Source organism: Spea bombifrons, chromosome 9, assembly GCF_027358695.1.
Source record: "Spea bombifrons isolate aSpeBom1 chromosome 9, aSpeBom1.2.pri, whole genome shotgun sequence".
Classification (NCBI taxonomy): Eukaryota; Metazoa; Chordata; class Amphibia; order Anura; family Pelobatidae; genus Spea; species Spea bombifrons.
This window is the reverse complement of record NC_071095.1, coordinates 33,702,223-33,727,630: the sequence shown is the minus strand read 5'-3', so window position 1 is coordinate 33,727,630 and position 25,408 is coordinate 33,702,223. Positions and strand designations below refer to the sequence as shown.

Sequence of the window (25,408 nt, the reverse complement as noted above, 5' to 3'; positions counted from 1 at the left end):
AAATGATGGCAATATTTTGGGGCTTGAGGTCTGATCCTCCAATTGGGGGAGGAGGACGTCACTACAAGTGCCCCCATATTGACGGTATATGCAATGACATCCTCTCCTTCAAATAGACGACCGGGGAGATGATGTCACCGCAACCCCGTCATAGAGCAATATGGCGGGGCTTGCAGTAACAACCCCCCCTCCATGATTGGAGGAGATGCAGGCATATTGCCCCCAGTTGGTGCTCTCGGTTTAAGGATTGAAGATTTGAGAGAAGGTGAAGAAGATGCAGAAGCCAAAGTGGTTGGCAGAGAAGGTAGGGAAACAATAAAAAAAAATCTTTGCTCACTTCAAATCTTACAATTAAATGCCTCAGGTTGTTTCGGGTTAAGGAGGAGTTACCTCTTACTGCATATCCATCCTTCACTGATGCAGGGAATGGTGGTAGGTTGTCTTTTGCATAAACCTCTTGGGCAAGAACTCGACCCATTCCATCTAAAATTAAAACACAATCAATAAAAATGAGTGCTCTTAATTTTAAGCACAAATGCATTCAATTGCATCGTATTGCTTTATTTATATTCTTTCAAAAGGTTACAGACAGAGGAGCATGCAATATATACTATATTTGGATGATACATAATTTTATCCATCATAAAGCTGTACTTCTATATAAACAGCTTTGTTGGAATAAATCTTTTTCATCCAAGTAAATTAAGCTACAACAACTCTGCAGAAGCACCCAGGAACATTACCATCCGATTAAAAACAAAACACAATTAGAAGGGCTACAGCTTGAAGAAAACAATTTATTGTTCTTTCATGAAGACTATTTTTTCCTTTTCCCAATAACAACTCATTATGAGATGAATTAAGTTGTACACTTGTCTATTGCATGCACTAAGCATCCTTAAATGCTGTAATTGTATTGTTCCTCATCTTAACAAGATAGTGTTGTGACACCCATGAACCACTTTTATAGACCCTCTAGCCACCTGATTTTTGTCAATTGGGTGTCTGGTTTTCATTTGTACAACAAATGGATACCTCTATAATTTATAATTTCAGTTCCAAGAACTGGAGTCATTTCCAAAACAGTGATGAAGGCTTTGTCCATAGATGTTAATGGAAAGGGAGACATACGATGTCTTCTGGCTACCTTGGTGATATCGACAGCACTGTGACCTAAAAAAAACACACAACAGAATAAACATATTACGTAACAATAACTTTACATATCACAAAAAAATGTATCACCAAGAGACAGAGGCTTTTTTATACTAAAGTACAAGAGAATTTTCAAACCGGGCCCTTATTTTATTTAAGTGCTACAGCTTCCAAATTAAAATTACTACCAAAAGTATTTTAGTAGTACATTTCCACATTTTTAGATATTGCCAAATACAAAACAGGGTATTCGTTCATGGGAGGAGGATATTATCTTGCTTCAAAGACCTCACCCTAAATATGCAACACAATTCTGGGCACTGGTCATAAAAAGGACATATCTACACTAGCAGCCTGCAGGTTTGCAGAAGGAAGTCTACTAGAACAAAGCAGTGGCAAAAAGTACTCCCAGGGGTATTTGTAATCAGGGTATTGATTCACAGGAAAGACAAAGAAGACCACTAAACACGTGAAAAATTAAATTAAATAAAAATATACCCTACACGTTCTGCAGCTCCCAAACAACACTCCTCACAAATGTTCATATAGTCAATGTACCAGAAGTGAGGCGCAAGAAGATGTGGAAAAATAATAATAAAAAACAATAGTGTAATAAGCTCTGATAAAAAGGGAATGTATGATGTGTTAAATACACTCACAAAAGTGACTTCAAAGGAGACTCATCAATAGAGCTTTGATTTTTCTCAAGATCTGAAATATAAGTAAAAGACCACAAATGGTGCGGCATCTTCTTAGGAATAAGAAGATTATGAATCCAGAAAACTTACAAGCACGTTGGCATAACCGATTTGTTATGCATATAAACAACGGTAATAAAAAGGTCCCAGCTAAGTCCAGATAGTGATAAAGTCCGATACTGAAGTAGGTTCACACCACGGACTTTATCACTATCTGGACTTGGCTGGGACCTTTTTATTCCTATTGTTTATATGCATGTACCACATGTTCTTACGCCCCACTTCTGGTACATTGATTATTGATTCACAGGAGTAAGATACCACCTTGCATCTTTAAAAGACGATGGTAAGACCTCATCTTCAATGTGTGGTGGAGGTCTGGCTACTTCTTAAAAAAAGACATTATGGAAAGTTGCAAAGGAGGGCTACAAAATTAATAAGGGAACTGAAATATATTAGTTGCATCTATATATGCTAGAAAAATGGCATCTTAGATGGGCTATTATAACACTGTATAGATGTGTAAATTAGTGATTGTGAGTGAAGTACTCAGCATGTTCATCTTTCGCCAGCAGCACTAATTATCTATGTATTTCTCTCAATCATTTAGTGCGTTTTTAGTGAGATCGCTATAAAATGAAATAAACTTATACAACCTTTCAGCATGTATTTTGCTTTTTCAACATTGCAATATGTATGCACCCCAAAATAAGGAGGAGCTTTTTTCCTGTTTCCAGCACCATTTACATGACCTTATAAACAGTTTAAAGTTTTGGGGTTTTTTTTGGTAATATATTTTTATTGGGTTTTTACAATTATAGCAGGAGGTGGGGGAAAGGGTAGAGGGGGAGAACAATACACCAAAAGAGAGAAGTGGAAGGAAAACGTAAGTCCCGACGCAGCGGGACAGGCAGAATGTAATACAGTCACATAAGAGATCACAGGAAGTACAAAAAATGCAAATACAAAACGACAGTAGCACTTAATTGCATCCGTAATCAAAGTACAACCCTCGACTGGCAGCAGTGTGGAATGAGCTGACCAGCAGAATTGACATCACAAGCGAGGAACATAAGTCCAGACGCAGTGGGAGTGGCAGAATATAATGCATTCACATAAGAGATCAAAGGAAGTACAAAAAATGCAAATACATAACGACAGTAGTACGTGCTTGCATCTGTAATCAAAGTACAACCCTTAACTGGCAGCAGTGTGGAATGAGCTGACCAGCAGTACTGACATCATCATTCTACTGTATTTCTCACTCTGATCATCAGAGGACATAGCTAGTTCCTCCAGTGTTCTTCAGTTTAAAGTTATATATATATATTTTATTTAAAACTATTTATAAATTCCTGCTTTAAGTGCATCACATGGTAAAAATGCAAAAAAAGTATGGGAATGCATTTTCTTTCTATTTTCTTAAATATACCAATCCAAATAACACACATAAAGTTACCAAATATTTGCTTGCAGATTTGTCGGCTACACACCCATGATGCAAATCTCTTGTTCTACCTCATCCCAAAGGTACTCTATTGGATTGAGATTTGGTGACTATAGTACAGTGAAGGCCAGTTTGAGATGATGTGAGCTTTGTGGTATGATGCATTATCCTGCTGGAAGTAACCATCAAAAGATGGGTACATTGTGGTCATACCACCACCACCAACCCCAACCATTGATACAAGGCAGGACGGATCCATGCTCTAATGTTGTTTACGTCAAAGTCTGACCCTTCCATCTGAATGTCGCAGCTGGAATCGAGACTCATTAGACCAAACAATGTTCTTCAGGTGTTCCATTGTCCAATTTTGGTGAGCCTGTGAGAATTGTGAGTTTTTAGCTGACAGGAGTGGCATCCGGTGTGGTCTTCTCCTGCTGTAGCCCATCTGCTTCAAGGTATGACATGTTGTGTGTTAAGGAGGGGAAAATCCCAGCAGAACGGCAGTTTCTGAAATACTCAGACCAGCTCATCTGGCACCAACAACCATGCCAGGTTCAAAATCACTTAAATTCCCTTCCTTCCCCATTCTGATGCTTGGTTTGCACTTCAGCAAGTTGCCTTGACCAAATGCATTGAGTTGCTGTCATATATACACACACACACACACACACTATGGTATACTGAAGTATAATAATTATAATTTCATATGTTTCAAATTACATTAAGTTTATGCAAAGAGTCAATATTTGCAGTGTTGACCCTTCTTTTTCAAGACCTCTGGAATCTGCCCTAGCATGCTGTAAATCAACTCCTGGGCCACATCCTGAGAGATGGCAGCACATTCTTGTATAATCAATGCTTGGAGTTTGTCAGAATTTGTGGGTTTTTGTTTGTCCACCCGCCTCTTGAGGATTGACCACAAGTTCTCAATGGGATTAAGGTCCGGGCAGTTTCCTGGTCATGGACGCAAAATGTTGATGTTTTATTCCCTGAGACACTTAGTTATCACGTTTGCCTTACGGCAAGGTAGTCCATCACAAAGGCATTGTTCATCACCAAACTGTTCCTGGATGGTTGTGAGAAGTTACTCTTGTATTGGTACCTTTCTTTATTCATGGCTGTGTTCTTAGGCAAAATTGTAAGTGAGCACAGTTCCTTGGCTGAGAAGCACCCCACACATGAATGGTCTCAGGATGTTTTACTGTTGGCATGACTGTTGGTGGATGGTAGCACTCATCTTTGTCTTCTCCAGATAAGCTTTTTTTTCCAGATGCCCCAAACAATTGGAAAGGGGATTCATCAGAGAAAATGACTTCACCCCAATCCTCAGCAGTCCAGTGCAGAATATCAGTCTGTCCTTGATGCTTTTCCTGGAGAGAAGTGGCTTCTTTGCTGCCCTTCTTGACATCAGGCCATACTCACTGTGCATGCAGATGCACATGTCTGATGCCATTCCTGAACAAGCTCTGCACTGGTGGTGCCCCGATCCCACGGTTGAATCAACTTTAGGAGGCGGTCCTGGTGCTTGCTGGACTTTCTTGGTGGCCTAACGCATTCTTCACAACAACTGAACCTCTCTCCTTGAAGTTCTTGATGATCCCATAAATGGTTGATTTAGGTGCAATCTTACTAGCAGCAATATCCTTGCACGTGAAACCCTTTTTGTGCAAAGCAATGATGACAGCACATGTTTACTTGCAAGTAACCATAGTTAACAAAGAAAGAACAATGATGCCAAGCACCACCCTCCTTTTAACCCCTTAAGGACCGGGCTTATTTTTTATTTTTGTACCCTTTGGGACTGAGGCTGTTTTAACACTTTTGCGGTGCTTGTGTTCAGGTGTAATTTTCTCCTCTCCCATTTAGTGAACCCACACAAGTGATATATTGTTGTTTGCAGGACAAGATGGGCTTTCTTCAGATACCATTATTTTGATATCATATCTAAGATATCATCTTATTTAATATAAAAAAAAATGACTTTTAGCATTTGGTCATTCTGGCTCCATCTGCTCTTTGGAACATCTTTGAAACCGGCTAATTCAATTTACCCCATCAAACCATATATCTTTGAAAACTAGACACCCCCTGTTGTGGACATGGATTGCGTCATCCATTATTAGTGATTCACGTCACAGACGCAACATCTGTATCTCCCTTTGGATAAACCACTCCCCTAACTGTGGCATATATTACAATATCAATTAGTTCTATTGTTTATACTTCTATTGTTTTAGAAGTGCATTACCTCTACCACCAGGTAGCACTGGAGAGTGAGTGATGTGTACATCTATTGTTTATCTAAGACCATAGATAATGGCTACCTACATGAAAAGCCATGTGGGCTATACCAGGAACAATGGGATATCAGGAACTCCAGGAAGACGGGGGAGGAGGAGAGGAGACTGGAAGGAGAGGAAGGAAGCAGCATGGCAGAAGCCAAGGGAGCTGCAAAAGTTTGCCAGAGAAAAAGTATGAAATAGAAAGCTGCTCTTCCATCTTGGGCTAGTTAAGTGCCAAGAAGCTAGGACTAGTTTAGTGCCTAGTATTGTAACTAAAAATTAGAAAACTACTACTGAAAGAATCCTTTAAAGTCTTCTATATGATCCTGGTATCTAGAGCCATTGTGGAAACTGAGCACCAAAGGAATCATTTGATATGCTGATACTCTCTGAAGTTAAGTACATATGTTATTACAATGTTATTAGAATATAATTGTTGACTGTCTGTAACTTTGTTATGGTAACCTTTTTCGATATATTGTTTTTACCGCTAGAGGTATTAATAAAGTATATAATTATATATCATAACATCTGTTGGTATTCGTCTTTACATAATTTAACTGTATTCCTGAATCAAATTTATTGTTGTATTGTTAGATGTGTTTTGTCTAAATTGTGTATTTAAATATTAGCATAATTTTGCATAAAACAGGCCACGACCACAACAATTGGCGTAGTCGGCAGGATACAGTAAAGATTATTAATGAGAATACTGTGTATTCACTGTGCATTTATCGCATAAAGTTACAGATTTGTATGTTTACGCTCTAGTGCTCTAAAGCCATGTGTTTGTGTGTTTAAACTCTAGCGCATAACCCCTATATTACAGTACAGAGTCTAGTGCATAGAACTCGCTTGTTATAGTGTGTAAAGATGTTCAGAACACTCAAACAGAAAGCAGCTGTAGCAGGGCAAAAAAGATCCAAATATGGAACAATTCCTGTATGGGCAGAATTTGGTAGTTGGAAAGCCATTGCTGAGGAACTGATAAAATATGCAGCTCCAGTCTATCCTGATGCTGGTACTGAACTTGGTGCTCAGGCGTTATGTTTAGATCTTGGAGTTTACTCCAAGAAAGAACGGAAAGCCGCTGCCACCACAGGCTGGATAGTTGTGCAGGCCCTTAGCCGCGAGGTGCAGAGAAATGAAGCATTAAAGAAAGAGTTGCAGGAAGTCAAGGATTCTTTAGTTATGACCAAAGAATGTATGCGTAGTAATGCATGCCATGTGGCTGCTCTAGAAGAGAAATGTACTAACTTAGTGGTAAGCAAGATCAAGCGCAGGAGGTTGCAGAGATGTAGAAAACTAGAGCCTGTAAGTAAGGTGCGAGCAATGGTTGCAGATCCCACATGGGATCCTGCAGAGACTCTCCGGTCATCCGATGATGCGTATGTGTCCTGTTCTGAAGATGATAATGAACTAGACCGGTGACAGGCCTGTCCTATCATTATACAACAGCAGAAAAGGAGAATACACTGCAACCAAGATAGGGAGCATGGTTGGAGAAATGGTGCATGTGATGAGATGAAGGAAGTGGTAAAGAGTTACACACATATGGAGCTCATTGAGCTGGCTAAGACACATAAACAGCAAGTGGGTGAAAATGTGAGCGAGTGGTTACTACGCATGTGGGATGGAGGAGCTGACAGTGTGCTGTTGAGTGCAAGAGAAGCCATAAGAATGGGGCAGCTGACACTGAATCTGCAGCTCATGCAGGCATTACGGAGGGTGAGAGAGATTAGGGGGAACTTTTCATTGGTAGACATGGTTCGCCATGCTTTATTACAAGTTTATCCATCACACTCAGATATTGAGCCATCGACCCCATGGGTAACAATTAAGGATGCCATAAATCATGCAAGGATTATGGGTTGTGTTGCAGGATTGAACAAGGGTAATTGGGAAGGCCCTGATATGGAGGATTTTACAGCTAGCATGCGGTCAAAGCTTCTAAAGACTGCACCACCAGATCTAAAGGTTCCCCTGCTATCTCTGCTTTATGGAATGGGAAACAATAGAAAAATACACCATGTAACCACCCTATTGGCTGAGATAGAAAAGTTAAACATGGAAACCAAAGAGACTAAGAGTGTTTATACAGCAGAAAAGGCTAGAGTGAATTTTTCAGCGCAAAAGTCGGATGGGAATCCGAGTAGGATGACTAGAAGGCAAATGTGGCATGACTTGTTACAGAATGGTGTACCCAGAGAAGAGATAAATGGTATTCCTACCGCAGAGATGTTTAAAAAGTGGAAATCGGTAGTGAGAAGGCTTAGGCAGGTACACAAAGTTGCTTATAACCCTTGTAGTATTAGCGGGTCACTGACTTCTCCACATTTAAACATACATACCAATGTACATTTAGAAGAGCCACCCCTACATAATGATAAAAATGACAGGACGATTAACAGGGCCATGACCTCCCCATTATTACAAGATGATGCGCTTCCAGTGCTACATGTGGCAACAGTATCCACTAGAGATCGGTACCAACAGGTTGCTGGGGGGAGGGATAAGGCAAGGAAACAGAATGGGGTATGGATAAGGGGGCAGGAACTAAAGAGGTGTTGCAGGACAGCCCTTTGACAATTGAAGTTCCTGCAGGTGTTTTAACTCTTTCCAATTTGCAAGTCAGAAGTCAGGGGTTAATCATTTGAAACGGGACAGTACGGAAACTATTAGTGAGGGGTGTTTGTTTTCGTGCGTCCCTTGTAAAAAACCACTTAAGGGAACATGTAAAACCTGTAAATGTTTCTTCCCCAACCATGCCGGTTTGCCATGTGCAGAACCGACAGCCTGGAGGACAGAAAAGAGGTAGAAATTCGACCAGCTGACAGCTCTATTAACACGTTTGTCTTGCCTGTTTTAAAAGTCGGATGACTCTGGGTTGACTGCTGACGATCTGGATGTGGATGCAGCAGCACCATTAGTGAGTACTGCGGTTCAGAGTAAGTCAATGCAGATGAATGTATATGTAAACAGGCAGACACGTGGCAGGCTGGGATTGAATAAGCGAATGCTCTCTTTAATTCTCATTGCACCAGTAGTGAACAAACAAGTTGGCTCTGCCTGGAAGAAGAAATTGTATACATACAGGTAGTGCATCAAGACACAGTGGACTGAGTATATTTGAGCATAATGCAAGAACAATTAACAGTGGCAGTTTGTCGGGTTTTTGGGGATTTAAAATTTAAAAAATTTTATTTATTTTTGTAGCAATTTTTTTTCATTGACTTGCATGGTTGAATGCAGTACCTGTATTCAACCTGCAAGTGGAGCCAGATTCTCAGGACGGTCTGGAGAGTCGCAGAATCTCTGGCAGCGGCGGTTGTGACCGCTCTCCGGAGCGGTCACGACGCGTCCTGGGGTGGGTGTTTGGTGTCGCTGAATGCCATGCTATTGAGGCATCTCAGCGACACCATTGAAGTTTAGGAGGTGATCGTCGATCGCCTCCTAAACGCTTTTAAAACGGACGTCTGCCATACACTTGATCACTTTCTAAGCTTTTTTTCATTTGATGACGGTTCAGGACTGTCAAAGGTCGTTAACAGTAGGTTTTTGTATATTGGTCCTGAACCGTCAAAGGTCGTTAAGGGGTTAAAGCTAACTCAATCAGCATAACAGAGTGATCTCCAGTCTTGTCCACATGACATGATGTCAGCTGGAAATGCAGTGAAAATGTTTTTGTGGGATTAAGTTCATTTTTATGGCAAAAAGGGACTTTGCAATTGATTGCAATTCATCTGATCACTCTTCATAACATTCTGAAGTACATGCAAATTGCCATCATCTAAACTAAAACAGCAGAAAATACTGTATGTATATATATATATATATATAAATATATATATATATATATATATATATATATATATATATCTATGTATGTGTGTGTGCAGGGGAGGGCTGGCAGCCTAAGGCCTGGGGGGGGGAGTCTAGTCAAGTGGCCCGTTGCGCCACCGAACCAGCACACTATCCATGCCCGCCTTTTCCTGATTTTCTAACGCATATTGATGTAATGTGATGGGACTGGGAGTAAAAAAAAATATGTTTAATACATTAAAAACAGCTAATCTTTGTAACAAAATAAAATTTAAATATGGAAAAATTGGACCCTAGGCATTTCCTTGGGCCCCTGCCTGTAATCATCCCCAGAGTCCCTTTGTCCCTCATTCACTAAGCCACACCTCTGTTTTACTTACTCCCTGTAGTTCAGGTATAGATCAAATAAACAACACATGTATACAGCACGTGCATGTATAGATCAACTGAATAAGAAATACAAACCCTGTATTTGCAGGTATACATAAATAATGTATGGAAACATAGCATAGCAGATACAGATCAACAGAATAACAAATAAACTCAGCTTTGCAGGTACAGATCAACTGGTAAAACCCCCTCAATTACAGGCATAGATCACAGGATGCACATCCCCAAAGCCAGCCCTGGTGTCCACACTGCCCACATAGAACCCGACCAGCACCAAGATAACGTTAACAAATTACAGTCCAGAGTGAGCAACTTTGTCCCCAAACAGCCCAGCGTGAGCCAGTTTTGTCCCCAAACAGCCCACCCTGACACCAGTACAAGCTCTGCAACACCGACACCCAAACACACACACCAGTACAAGCTCTGCCACACCGACACCCAAACACACCAGGACAGGGTCTGTCACACAGACAGCCAAACACACAGAAACCAGGACAGGCTCTGCCACACCGATATCCAAACACACACAAACCAGGACACCTACACTCAAACACACACACCAGGACAGGCTCTGCGACACTGACACCCACATCCAAAATGCTTTCCACACTGGTTTGCTGTTTGTTTGTTTTCCCCCTTGTGTATTGATGCCCCAGCCAGCCCCCCTTTGGTTTTAATGTATTTCCCCCCACACCCTTGTGTATTGCCCCATGTGGATTTGTGCCCCCAACCAGCCCCCTTTGTACATTATGCCCCAACACCCTTGTGTGTTGATTTATGTGTCCCCAGCCAGCCCCCCTCCCTTGTGTATTGATGCCCCCCTTTGAATTGTTAATGACTGACCCATGTATATTGAACTCACCCCCACCCACCCCCACCTTTGTGTATTGATTTATGTGGTGCCCCAACCACCCTGTTGTGTACTTATACCCCTAGCCACCCCTATTTTGCATTTAATTGTTGTCCCAATGCAGCCCACCCTTTGAATATGGCTCCCCTTTCGCATATTACCCCAACTATTTTTTTTCTTTTTTTAATACTTACGTTTTTGCTGCCATCCTTCACTGCTGCTGTCCACCAACGTGCTCTTTTAGCTGTCACGAGGAGCGGTTCCATGTGACTACGCCCCCTTGAGCGGCCCATCACATTGACAATGTGACGTGCCGCTCAAGGGGCGGAGTCACACGGAACAGGACACTAATGATTTTAAAGCGGCCAGCATGTCTTACGGCCGCTTTAAGAGTCACAGCCACATCGGCTGCAATGGCATCTCGGTGTGCCGGCCAGTTCAGCCGGCTCACCGCGGATGCTGCGGGCATTAAAGACGGCCCTGGCGTGGCCGAATCGGCCACTTAAATGGGCGGCCGCTTAATGTAGATTCAGGGTTTAATGTAGATTCATGCCCGTGTGTGTGTGTGTGTGTGTGTGTGTGTGTGGTCGTAGTTAAATCATTTAATGTGAACTCATTGCAAGTGGAATGATGGCATTAAGAATTTCAAAGCGTATTAGTAGCAGATAATTACAAATAAGTCACATAAATAATAAATAAAGACTTGTCACTCCATCTTCAAATTTAGCAGACATTCATTGATTTCTTCTACGGGTTTCAAAATTGTTTTTAATCCTCCAATAGAACAGAAGGTAGGTTTTTCCCCCATGTCCTGGCAATGGCTAGTTCAAATGCTAAGAAAATGTGTATAGCTTATTTACAGTGCTTTGAAAAAGTAATTGCCACCAATGTCGAGGCATTCAACAACACCAAAATCTGAAGCAGTGATCCCGTTTGCTCGCTCCATACTAGCCACCAGGAAAACCTTCTCCAGGATGCACAGTAACCCCTCCAGAGAGCAAACTTGCATTTCCAACAAATATGAGCAAGTCCTAAAATTAGTGCTATTTATTCACAAAAATCTTTGCATGGAAAGTGTCAAAATATAACCATTCGAAATGCCCATGAGGTGTCTAGTTTTAAATGTATGGTTTGATGGGGTAAATTGAATTGGCTGGGTTCAAAAGATGCCCCATAAATAGGAAATGGTTACAGACAGACCAGATGTAAAAATTCCAAAAAATACACACCTCCTTAATGTGGCATTTTACCTCCCAAGCAAAGGGGTTTTTCAAAGATAGATATGGTTTGATGGGGTAATTGAATTGGCCAGCGTCAATGATGTCCTAAATATCACATGGGGCAGGATGCCCACGTGTCAAAATTTAAATTTGAAAATGCATACTAACCAAATGTGGCCTTTTAGCCCCCCAAAAAGAAAATCATTGGGTATTTCTAAACTCAGGACACATATTAGTCTATTTAGCAGTTTTTCTCATTAGCTTTTGTAAATGAGTAAAAGATTTATCAAGTAAAACATGATTTTTTTTCACTATATTTTATACATATATGATACGATCAAAATAGTGTTCCTAAAAAAACCTTGTGTGGGTACAGTAAATGAGAAATAAGAAAATTACAGCTAAAGACAAACACAAAATGCTGATGTTAACCGCTTAAAGACCTATGACGTGCCATGGTATTGAATGAGCCGAGAAAGTGATCAAGGATTGTTTTTTCTCCAAAGTGATGTTGCTGTAATGCCTTGACAGCAAAGTATTTCGCAACACCAAAAACTGCTTAAGGGGCCCTGTGTGATCACACCCTGGAGCAACAATGTGCACCATATAGAATATAGCGGTGGCCGCATGCTTTAAAATAACTCAAACAGTGTTTTTAAAATGTCTGAATATCAGACCGTCACACTACCACCACAGCGTTTGACTGTGTATGATGCTCTTATTGTGGAATGCTGTGCTAGCTTTAAGCCAGAAGTAATGGGATTCATGTCTTCCTAAAACTTCCACTTTTGACGAATAAAATATCAACATTTTAATAATGTAAGTACCTGACTGCCAAACAGGCACTCTTGCTGTGGTTAAGCAGTTATTTTATGGTTCTATATTCAAGTCTCTATACAAACAGTATTATTTCAATCATACTTTTTGAAAATATCTGCAGATCTTCTGGTGCGGCCCCAAATGAGACCCCATATTTTTCTAAAAAAAGCATATACATGGGGAAATACAGTAATCTCTTGAGCAATAGCAGTACTGAAACAATATTATTTTTTACAAGTTGAAGTATAGAAGTTTTTAGAAGTTTAATTACTTTTTAAGTAGAAGTAGGACATATTTCAAAACCATATTCCTACATACAATCCATCATTTAGTATGACTAAAATAGCCCAAAATATATTAATGTACTATTTTTGGAAGTCATAAGGCTGCTATTACAGGATATCAGTGTTTTCAAGTTGTATATTTGTCCATATTTGTATACTGCCAAATTAATTTAGTAATACACTATATGGATAAAAGTATTGGAACACCTGACTATTACATCAATGGGGACTTTTGCGACATGCATTCTAAATACATCAACATAAATATGTAGTTGGTCCCCACTTTGCACTTATAACTGCTTCCACTCTTCTGGGAAGACTTTCCATAAGAATTTGGAGAAATGTTCCCCTATTTATCAAGTAGGGCATTTGAGAAGTCAGGCAGTGACAAGACAAGAAGGCCTGGCTCGCAATCTCCATTACAGTTCATTCCAAAGGTGTTTGATGGGGTTGAGGTCAGGGGCTGTACAGGCCAGTCAAGTTCTTCCACATCAAACTCATTCAACTCAGTCATGCTGGAATAGAAAAGGACCTTTCCCAAATTGTTCCCACAAAATTGGAAGCATAGCATTGTCCAACATGTCTAGTATTCCCAGAACAGCAGAGGCTGTTATAGCAGCAAAAGGGGGACTCACTACATATTAATGTCTATGTATTTAAAAAGCAATGTCATAAAAGTTTCTGTTGGTGTAATGGACAGGTGTCCCAATACCTTTGTCGATATAGTGTAAGTCTCAGCGCCCAACCCACCTCATCCAAAGTATGTTTTTTTTCCTGCAAAATAGAACAACCTTGAGTATTTCACAGTATTTGCATGGTGGCCTTGCCATGAGTTTGGAATACCGTATTTGCTCAATTAAAGGACGACCTCCCAAAATTTAAATATTAATTTAGGGGAAAAAGCCTGAATATAAGACTACCCTGTCAAAAAAAAAGTTTTACTAGTAATTATTAAATTCACATGTAAATATTTTTTCATATTTAATGAAACTATGATTGAGAAAAAATATTTTTTTGTTTTTATTTCCTTTTATTTGCCACTCTGACCCCGTTATGCACATCTGCCACCCAGATATGCCTTATACTCCCTTATAGGCCACTCTGCCTCCCTAATAAGCCACTCTTCCCCCAGATATGCCATTTAACCACTATCTGCTACGCTGCCTCCAAGATATGCCTTATACACCCAGATATGCCACTCTGCCCCCTGACATGCATTTTAACCCCCCTATTTGCCACTCTGCCTCCAGAATACCAATGAACCCCCCATGCCACTCTTAACCCCCCCCCCCCCGACTTACCAGTGCATCCATTTACTTGTGACCCGTGCTTCAGACTCCCTGGTGTCTAGTGGGGCAGCCGGTGGAGGTGTGTGCGATGCAAACCTCTGCTGCTGCTGGACATTACATCCGCCAGGGCTTCTATGATGGAGCACCGGCATCACATGACCTTCCGGTGCTCCACCAAAGAAGCCCCGGCGGAAGTGCCGGCAGCAGCGGAGGTTATCTGTGCACATCCTGCAAACGCTCATGGGATGCGCATAGACAACCTTCGCTGCTGCTGGCACTTCTATGGTGATGCCGGCACTCAGTCCTGAACTGCCAGTTTTCCTGCTCCACTTTTGCATTTTTTAAAAAAAACATTTTTACATTTACTGCTTTTTAGCTGTTTTTGGCTGCACCATTTTTATAAGCCCTTATTTGCACTGACATGTGTCCCCTGTGTCTATTCTGTGGCTGAGGGTTCGCTTAACGGTGCTAGACCAAATCCCTTCTTGGAGACAGGCCAGGCTTTTTTGTAGCCTGCCTCTTCTGAATGTTGGGTACAAAAAATGTAAACAGTGAATTACACATGTCCCAAATGTTACCTTTTAGCTCCCACACAATCTGACAAACCCATGCATGTGGGGTATCGCTGTAGTCAGGAGATGTTGCTGAACACATATTGGGGTATTGTTCGACCGTGACATATACCAGGACCTGTATATTTATAACTAAAACACAATTTGTGTGAAAAAAAATCCTATTATAAAGTTTGACAAAGTATGGTTGTATATAGGGCTGCAACAACGAATCGATAAAATCGATAATCGATTATGAAAACCGTTGTCAACGATTTTCATTATCAATTAGTTGAATCGATTTATAAAATGAGTTTTTTTTCAGAGCAAATGCTCTGAAAAACTCCCCTCCTTCTATAATCCGACCTCAAATAGAGGCAAAGGTAATAATTGTTAATCTTATTTGCATGCGCCTACCCAGAATCCCTTGTGGTCATGGCAGCACCATGAGATTTCTGAGGGAAAAATAAGCCTTCTGGTTGTCTGGTGTCTGTAGATGAGCGTTTAATAATACTTCTACTACCCCTTAAATTTAAGTGGAAGGGTTTCCATCACCTTTACCCACCATAACTTATGTAATGGTAACAGTAGAATCCAGATCTCCCGCAGCACTGCAGGAGACCTGGATCCTCTCTGTCAGCCAGTGGGGGTCTGTGCAAAACGCGCAGACATCCTTCTCCCTGAGTCCCCTTCACTTCCACTTCTCCCCTCCACTTCCGCTGGGGCTTCTATTACTGAACGCCGGCGTCAATGACTTTCCGGACCGGTGCACCATCACGGAAGCCCCAGTGGAAGTGGAAGGGAGGGGAGAAGCAGCTGTCTGCGCGCATTGCACAGACCCCCACCGGCTGCCGGAGAGGATCCAGGTACCCTGCGGCGTTGCAGGGGATTTGGCTTTTAGTGCGTGATGTGCGCAACCTTCGCTACTTCCCTTTACTTCCATTTCTAGCTGCCCCACCAGAGGTTAATATATCAACAAAAGAAAAACGGGACAAATAAGCACCACTGGGTAAGCTAAGCCTGGAATATTATCTTTATTTTTATGTTCATTTGCCCCGTGTTTCTTCTGTTGATATATTAACCCCTGGTGGGGCAGGTAGAATTTCTTCGGCATGTATTAATTATGTGCATTCTTTAATTTGTGTTTTTTATTTTTTGATTGCTGTAATATTTGATTTATTGTTTGTATTGTCCATATATTTATATATATTTATATTGTATTGTGTATTATCTATTCTTTTTTGTCTATATTTATTAAAGCATATTTTTATACCTATTTTAGCGCTGTCAGTATAAGACATATCGGGGCACAGTGGCATATCAGGGGGCACAGTAACATATCAGGGGGCTATAAGGCATATCAGGGGGCACAGTGGCATATAGGGGGCTATAAGGCATATCAGGGGGGGACAGTGGCATATAGGGGGGTATAAGGCATATCAGGGGACAGAGTAGCACATAGGAGGTATAAGGGATTTCAGGGGGCACAGTGGCATCTCTGGCATATAGGAGGTATAAGGTACTTCTGGGGCAGAGTGGCAAGCTGGGGGTGAGATGTGCATAACTGGGGGCAGTTTGGCAAATAAAAGAAAATATAAACAAGAGGCATTTTTCTCATAGTTTTTACTAAATATGAAAAAATAGTTTACATGAATGAATATTTACTAGTAAAACTTTTTTTGGTATTTTGGTAAAAGTTTGAGAAATAATGTGTTTTGGCTTCTTGTAAATATACCTTTAATTATTATGTCAGTAAAAAAATAAGGCAAATAGAGAAATGTGTTAAAGAGATAAAAGTGTTAATGACTCATCTTAATGTAAATTATAAGTTTTTATTTTAAATAAACGGAAATTTTGCATATTTTTTGTTTTTATCCGATTAATCGAAAAAATAATTGGCCAACTAATCGATTATGAAAATAATTGTTAGTTGCAGCCCTAGTTGTATCATTAGTGCATGGAAACGGTTAAAATAAAGGCATTTAAAATACCCTGGGGCGTCTAGTTTTCTAGTTTGAAGGGGATAAATTGAGTTAACCAGTGTCAAAGATATTCCAAAGAGGAGATGGAGGCAGAATGACCAGGTTTGGAAAAAAAAGTTTGGAAATCATAAAACGCTATTTGTCCTTATTGCCCTATAACTTACAAAAAACAGCAAAAAAAAAACCAAACACATAAAAACATTGGGTATTTTTTCTAAACTCAGGACAAATACTAGAATCTATTTAGCTAGTGTTTTTACTTGCTTTTGTAGGTGAGTAAAAGATTTTGTCCTGAAAAAACAATATATAACTTGTGTGGGTACACTAAATGAGAGAGGAGAAAATTACAGCTGAACACATGCACCGCAATAGTGTTAAAACAGCCTCGGTCCCAAAGGGTACAAAATGAAAAAAATAAGCCCGGTTAAGTAACAGTTTTGTTACAGCAAGGGAACGTACAACTTTGGCAATGTACAGCATCCCTGATATCAGCTTTGTGCAAAAAAAGAGGAAAATTCGCTCTGAAACCAACTAATTTCTTTACTAAAGCACATTGTAAAACTATTTCAGTTCACCCATTTTTTTTTCTTGTAGAGCAAAGGAGGTCATGTTGTCTATCAACAGTCTTTTCTCTCTCCATCAGCAACAACACACACACTAAGCACTGTTGCATGCTATTCTAATACCCAAACCTCTGTTTATGAACTTTCTTCATAAAAAAAATGTCTACAGAAAGACATTGCTGAAGTTTCAGTGCATACTTACTAGCTCGAAGTATGTTCTCCTTGCTGCTACATCTGGACTGGACCTGTAAAGAAAGCAATTAACTTGTTATCAAGAGCACAAGTCCATAAATACAAATTTAAGTACTACAAAATGGACTGTAACACGGTTTGGAAATGTGTTCCAACCATTATAACAAGCAAGCAATTCTTGGACAGGCTCTTATGACTTGGAAAGTCCTAAAAGTATATTTGTATCTAGGATAATATTCACAAAAACATCATTAGGATCACTTTTTAATGTAGACTTTTTAAAATACTGTTACATCAAACTGGACTTTTGTTGCTTAATATATCTACCTAAGGGATGCTATTATGCATTATTTTAGCAAAGCACAGCATGATTATTAAAATCCACTTATGTCTTGTAAAAGGCTTTATGATAGAGAGACCTGTTTTTTTATTACAAGCACAAATTCCCTTACATACGCCTGCCCATAAATTGCAGATGTTTATATTAACACAACAGGTTGAATTCTATCAAGCAACACAGCTCAATTGCTACAATGGATTAATTTATGACAGTAATGTTGCAACTAATGATGGTTTATGACTGTTCTTCCTGGGAAAAAAACAATGTTTGAAAGAAAAACCAAAGTTGACAAACATGTATTATGTTAATGTCTTCTGGTTTTGGTTCAGATTTGCTTATTAAATTTGATAATGCTAAAGATAAACATCTTCAACCGGAATAAATATTTACCATTGAGCCTCGATCCAATTTACTATGTGCTATCAGAACTGATATAACATGACAATTCTTATCACAGTTAAATATCTGATCAATGGACACAATAGGAAAATTACAAATGCATTTATCTATTTGGAAGGTCTGGCCCAAGAATTAGCAAAGAATAAAAGACCGCTAGGAACCATATGAAAGGTTTGTGAAAGAGATGTCTTGACAAATAATACTTTAATGTATTGACAATATCCCAATGGGGTGACTGTGAAAATACTATTAAAAGATTGCCAGCACTTATTAGGGCACAGGTACTTGTTCAGTACTTACAATGTGTTGACTAGAGATCAGTTTCTTTCTGCTATAACAAGGCACAAATAATATGATGTTGCCATACGGTGTGTAGTTATCTTTCTAAATAGTCTCAAATAAGAGAGTTATAAATAAAAAATAAACAAGGATCAGCATTCTGGCTAAACTGAAACAGTTCCATATCAGTATCATGCCATTATGCGGAAATTCAAGTGGTTCTATATCTCTCTATATAGGAGAGGGTCAAGGAATTAATTCTGTTTGTACACACACTTATTTTGTCAAGGCTGGACAAGTCACAGAAACAAAGCATCTAACATTATGAAGATTCTATTATGTGGGTGTATTTTTTCTGTCTTTCATTACAAATATATCTCTTTCTTTAATCGTTATATAACACTTTACTACCCGAACATTAAAAAAAACGGAAAGTGGAAAGTAGATTGGATTAATGTACATTTAACCTCTAATATATAGACACTATATTTTAAAGCAATAATTACTGATACATTGTCTTTAATAAGAAATTACTGATAAAATAAATATGTGCAATATAATCTATGTTGTGTAGGTTATTTTTAAATTCAAGAAACAAAACCTGAACCAAAATAAATATTAGGACAGGATGAATTGGTAGAACAAATCATGTAACGAAGTGAAACTAAATCTACAAAATAACATTCCCTACAAATGTAAGAGTTTCATGGTTTGATATAGTTGGGGAACAGAAAAGTGAATAAAAGTGCTTCAAAATAAAGTTAACAGTGAAATGAAACTATAACAACATAAAACTCCTAGAAATAAACAAGTAGTCTATTAAGAACTAGTGCGGGAAAAAAAGAACAGATATCCAAAGTACACAAGAGAAGAGCTAATAAGAGAAAAATGTTAGTGGAGAGACAACGCTAAGGAAGTAAAATGAAAGTCTGGAATCTTCACAAAATAGAGTAAGGAGCTCAAACTCATAGCGCAAAGCGTCTTTTTTTGCGAATGGAAGCAGCTCCTTTGATCAGTAATAGTTACTCTTGTTTCGCAGCCTCTATTCCTTCTGAGTTCATCTTTAAGCCCTTCCAACTTATAGTGGAGCTATTGCATGAACAAAAACAAAAGATTGAAAATAAGCAGAGACACTTATATTGTTGAATCAAGAAGCAGACACATATTAAATAACAGTCTTCTCAAGGTTGATCTCAAAATAACCCTCATAGTGATGTTTTAAATTTATGTTGATGATTTATGTTGGTATTACCCATGGGTGTAGGAACCCCTAAAAATCTGGGGGGATAGCATTTTCCCCCATCAGATAGCCCTTTTTGTTTCCCATCAGATACCTCTTTCCTCACTATCCCCTACCCCACTTTCTCCCCATCTCTTTTTTTGCAAACATGTACAGTAATATATAACTTGAAACTAGGGATGCACCAAAATGAAGATTCTAAACCGAAAGCGAAAATTCAGGATTCACTTGGCCGAAACCGAAAACACCCCCCCACACCTTTTTTTTTAAAAAAAATAACCACACTTATTAAAAGTTAGTAGCACACCAAAGTTGGACAAAAAAAAATCATTATATATTGTAAACACCAATCACACTCCTATCATGCATGTATTGGCTGACTTAGCATGATAGGGGTGTGATTGTTTAACAGTGCATATATATATATATATATATATATATATATATATATATATACATATTACCGTATTTGCTCGATTATAAGACGAGGTTTTTTCCAGAGCAAATGCTCTGAAAAATACCCCTCGTCTTATAATCGGGGTCGTCTTCTAATCAGACCCCAAAAAAATGGCTGGGGCCATGCTGCTTACCGGTCGCGAGCAGCGTCTCTTCCGTTAGAAGCAGGAGGACAGGAAGCTTGTAGCTTCCTCACAGAACTCTATCTCCCCCTCCCTCCTCTGGGGGCGGGGCCAGAGAAGTTGCTGGTACAGCCGGTCCCCTGCAGAAGTCTTCGAGTGAGAGATCTGCAGTTCAGGTAAGGGGGTGGGGGAGGGTTTTTGGGTAAGTATGTGTGATTAATGTGTGAAGTATGTGTGATTAATGGAATGAATGAGTATTTAAATGTTTGTGAATGTGTGTTTGTGTGTGATAGCATGGATGTGTAAGGGGGGTGAAGGTTGAAGCATGGCATAGGGAGGCTGTAATCCCACTACTATCATCCCCAGGTTCCAGCATGTACTGGCTGCCTTGGCTTGATAGGAGTGTGATTGCTGTTAGCAGCAATCACACTCCTATCAAGCCAAGGCAGCCAGTACATGCTGGGTTAAAAGGCATATCATGGGGCTGAGTGGCATATAGGGGGTTAAAATGCATTTCTGGACCTCCAGAAATGCATTTTAACCCCCTATATGCCACTCAGCCCCATGATATGCATATATACCTCCAGAAATGCATTTTAACCCCCTATATGCCACTCAGCCCCATGATATGCCTTTTAACCCCCTATATGCCAGAGTGGAATATAGGGGTATAAGGCATATCATGGGGCAGAGTGGCAAATAGGGGGGGTATAAAGCATTTCTGGGGGCAGAGTGGCATAACTGGGGGGGGGCAGGTTGGCAAATAAAAGGAAATTTAAAAAATATATTTACATGAATTAATATTTACTGGTAAAACTTTTTTTCCTATAGGGTCGTCTTATATTCAGGCTTTTTGTTTTTTTCCTAAATTAATATTTTGATTTTGGGGGGTCGTCTTATAATCGGGGTCGTCTTATAATCGAGCAAATACGGTAATATTGTTATTTAATTGTAATTTTAATTGTTCATTTTAATTGTTATTTAATTTTTCTGTCCAATTTTTGTGTGTTACTTACTTTTAATAAAAGTGTTAATAAAAGCAATCACACTCCTATCATGCCCAGGTAGCCAAGACAAGCTAGAACCTGGGCATGATAGGGGTGTGATTACAGGCTCCCTAAGCCATGTTATCCTCCCACACTTACACATCCATGCTATCACACACTCATTCACAAACATTCATATACTAATACATTCCCTTAATCACACATACTTGCTCATACACCCTCCCCCACCCCCTTACCTGAACTGCAGATCTCTCACTTGCAGACTTCTGCAGGGGCCTGGCTGCTTCCCTCTGTGTGTTGCTGTGCGAGCAACTTCTCTTGTCCCGCCCCCAGGGGAAGAAGGATCGGAGCAGAGTCATGTGATGTGCATTCACATGACTCCGCTGGGTTCCTGCTTTTTCTGGCCGGTACCAGAGACACTGCTCTCACAGTGTGTGCGACCGACACACCGGTAAGCAGCCTGGCCCAGCGGACGATTATTTTCGGCCGTTTTTTTTAATTTCGGCATTTTGCCGACAGTTCCCTTTTCAGACGATATATTTTGGTCACCGATATATCGGTGCATCCCTACTTGAAACACTGGTAAAAATAATGTATGTTTAATACATTAAATATAGAGGGGAAAAACAGCTAATCTTTGTAACCAAAAACTTTTTTTGAAATATTGAAAAATTGGACCCTAGGCAAGCATTTCCTTGGGCCCCGCTCCACGCTCCCTAGCATGCAATCGCTCCCTCCGCTCCCGCACCAAGAGAAATATTTGCCACACTGGCTGCAGGTTATGAGAAGACAGAGAGTCAGTGCAGTCTTCCCTCCTTCTGACTCTACCGTGACATTGAGAGGTCCTCTCCTCCATAATCATCCCCAGAGTCCCTTTGTCCACTCATTCACTAAGCCATGCCTCTCTTTTACTTACTCCCTGTAGTTCAGGTATAGATCAAATAAACACATGAAGCAGCACTTGCATGTATAGATCAACTGAATAAGACATACAAACCCTATATTTGCAGGTATACATAAATAATGGAAATAATGGAAACATAGCATAGCAGATACAGAGCAATTGAAAAACATATAAACCCGGCTTTGCAGGTATAAATCAACTGGAATTCACATAAAAAGATAAAACCCCATAAATTACAGACATAGATCACAGGTTGCACAACCCAAAGCCAGCCCTGGCATCCACATTCCCCACATAGAACCTGACCAGCACCCAGATTACACAAACAGATTACAGTCAAGAGTGAGCCCACTTTGTCACCGAACAGCCCGCCTGCTATCTTTGTCCCATAAACACGCTGTCTGTGCCATCTTGGTCCCCAAGGCTCAAACACCCTGCTTAAGTCACATCCATGATACATATATCCATTAATGCCTTCTCACAAATCATTCAAGCAATTCATCCACACATTAATACCTTCTCACAAATCATTCAAGCAATTCATCCACACATTAATGCCTTCTCACAAATAATTCAAGCAATTCATCCACACATGAATTCATTCTCTTACTCATTCACACAATTCATCCACATATTATTTCATTCTCTCTAATTCTCACTCTTTATTTCAATATTCTTACTACCCCCTTCTTATTTTCTATCCCCCTTTCTCTCTATCTACCCCCTCTCCCCTCTTCTCACACTATCTAGCCCCCCTTCTTACACTATCTACCCTCTCCCTAGCGTGCTGAAGTCCTGTGGCGGGAGCGCAAGGCCTCTGTCTCGCTGCTCTGCCACATTGCACGCGGCTTCACTGCTGAGCACCGGCATATGACATCATATTCCAGCGTGAAGCACCGGCACCGAGACAGATGCCTTCCGCTCACTGCAGCCAGGGCAGCGCTGAGGCGGGTGGCGGCAGGGAGCAGAGTGGCGCCGCCGAGCGGCTGCTGAAAACTCTTTAATGAGTGACCGCTCTGCACCCCTCTCCTCAGCCTGGGTGCCGTACAGCGTTTCGATTGGGGGGATTCCTGTGGCCCTGGGGGGGATTTCTTCATTATCGAGTCCCCCCGGAAGATTTACTTGGGGAATCTGTCCTCCCCGGTTCCTACGCCCATGGTATTACCACACAAACAATTGAAAATGTGTTAGGCAATACTGTGCATCCTACTATGAACATCCACTTGGCATATCAATTTTGAACAAAATCAGATATGTATACACAATGAGCTTTGGTTAACATTTTTAAAATGTTAAGCACATGCTTTGACACAAATTTTGTTCAAATCTTGCTATTTTAATTACAACATTTTGTTGGCAAAGACAGAAAATGTTCACAATATCTCAGTCATGAAAGGACTAAACTAAATATTAAGTAGTTTTTTTCTTAACAGCAGATTAGAAACTAGCTGTAGTGAAGGTCTTTCCCACACAATGGAGCCTTACTTATTTACAAACTTGCTTCACATACTTTAAGAAATGTATACGTTGAACAGTCAATAAGAAGAGGAAGTTTGCGCAGGCTTCCATGTGTTCTATTCCACAAGAAAGGTAATGAGCAAGTGAATGCTTTTAAAAAATATTAACTGGCAAACTATAAAATATAGGCAATATCAATGTGTTATATATTCAGTTGTTTTTTGTTGTCTTTTTCTAACTATGTCTGCTTTGATCTAAACATACTAAAACATAGTCAATATAAAAATGTTAAAGCAATTTGTATGCACTGATATCAATACCTTATACCGATTGTAATTTGAATAAAACTAGACCTGCTGGAGAAATCTGTCAGTGCTTGCCTTTCATGTTTCGTAAAGTAAAGAAGTTGAAACCACAACACTGCTCACAGCTTGTAGAGTGTTTATTTGCAGCTCACCTATTACCCACCCATTTTGGCGACATGGCAGGTTAGCTTGTCTAACAGACTAGCATGCCAATAGCACTAAGATACTGTAGCTGATTACAGATGTAGATGGAATTATTCAACCTAAGTAACATGCAGCACAAATTACATAAACAGAAACTACATACACAGAACACCAGCACTTAATTATAAAACACAACTCACTAGAGGGAAGTCAAGTATTGAAGAAACTTATTACACGATAGCCCTATTTAAGGAAAGGTGGATATCATCCTGTACTCCAGCATAGGAGTGAACGGTGTGGTGACTTCCTGAAAGCTGTGAACATTCTAATTCTTTATGTCATGAATAATACAGTATCTCTAATAAAAGAGTGGTTTTATTCTACATATGATAAGGTATTGTATTTGTCTTAAGCCTATGTATATATGTGGATTGGAACATCATGAAGAAAATGTCACTGCAAATCATTCATCTCTGGATTTTATGTCTGAGTTGGGGTGGACTATTATTCGCATTTTATTATTTATGGTGATAAATGGTATGGTTTATAATTAAACCACAACATTTGTGGTGACAGATATACACATGTACACATCTGTGTATGCATACACAGACATTTCTCGAGCAAGTGGTTAAGTTTAGGAAGCCGCTGTCCATGATGCGAATCTCCCACATCCCAAATGTGCTCTATTGGATTGAGATCTGGGTACTGTGGAGGCCACTTGAGCACAGTGAACTCATTGTCATGTTAAAGAAACCAGTTTGAAATAATGTGAGCTTTGTGACATGGTGCATTATCCTACTGGAAGTAGCCATCAGAAGATGGGTACACTTTGGTCATAAAGGAATGGACATAGTTAGCAACAATACTCAGATAGGCTGTCGCTTTAAACGATGCTCAATTGGTACTAAGGGTCCTAAAGTGTGCAAAGGAAATCTTACCCACACCATTACACCACCACCACCAGCCTGAACAATTGATACAAGCCTGAACCTGCCATCTGAATATCGCAGCTGGAATGGAGACTCTTCAGACCAGGCAACGTTCTTCCAGTCTTCCATTGTCCAATTTTGGTGAGCATGTGCGAATTGTAGCCTCAGTTTTTTCCTGTTCTTAGCTGACAGGAGTGGCACCTGGTGTGGTGGTGTGCGTTCAGAGATGGTATTCCACATACCTTGGTTGTTACGAGTGGCTATTTGAGTTACTGTTG

General features: G+C 40.0%; 1 protein-coding gene and 1 non-coding gene across 9 annotated transcripts in view; one reads left to right on the top strand and one right to left on the bottom strand.

Moving 5' to 3' along the window:
- Positions 1 to 25,408, bottom strand: part of GPHN (gephyrin) — a 330,342-nt gene that overhangs the window by 92,779 nt on the left and 212,155 nt on the right. For 5 of the 8 annotated variants that reach the window (XM_053474853.1, XM_053474854.1, XM_053474855.1 and 2 more), the window contains 3 exons: positions 17,555 to 17,597; positions 1,036 to 1,173; positions 391 to 483 (listed from right to left, as the gene is read on the bottom strand). In XM_053474853.1, the coding sequence (XP_053330828.1) occupies positions 391 to 483; positions 1,036 to 1,173; positions 17,555 to 17,597 (274 nt within the window). Of the gene's footprint in view, positions 1 to 390; positions 484 to 1,035; positions 1,174 to 17,554; positions 17,598 to 19,588; positions 19,652 to 25,408 lie in introns of all 8 variants that reach the window. The other 3 variants (XM_053474851.1, XM_053474852.1, XM_053474856.1) reach the window with 1 other exon arrangement.
- LOC128466759 (small nucleolar RNA SNORA35) lies at positions 14,668 to 14,797 on the top strand. The gene has a single exon (XR_008345539.1). It is a non-coding gene; the product is annotated as a small nucleolar RNA SNORA35 (small nucleolar RNA).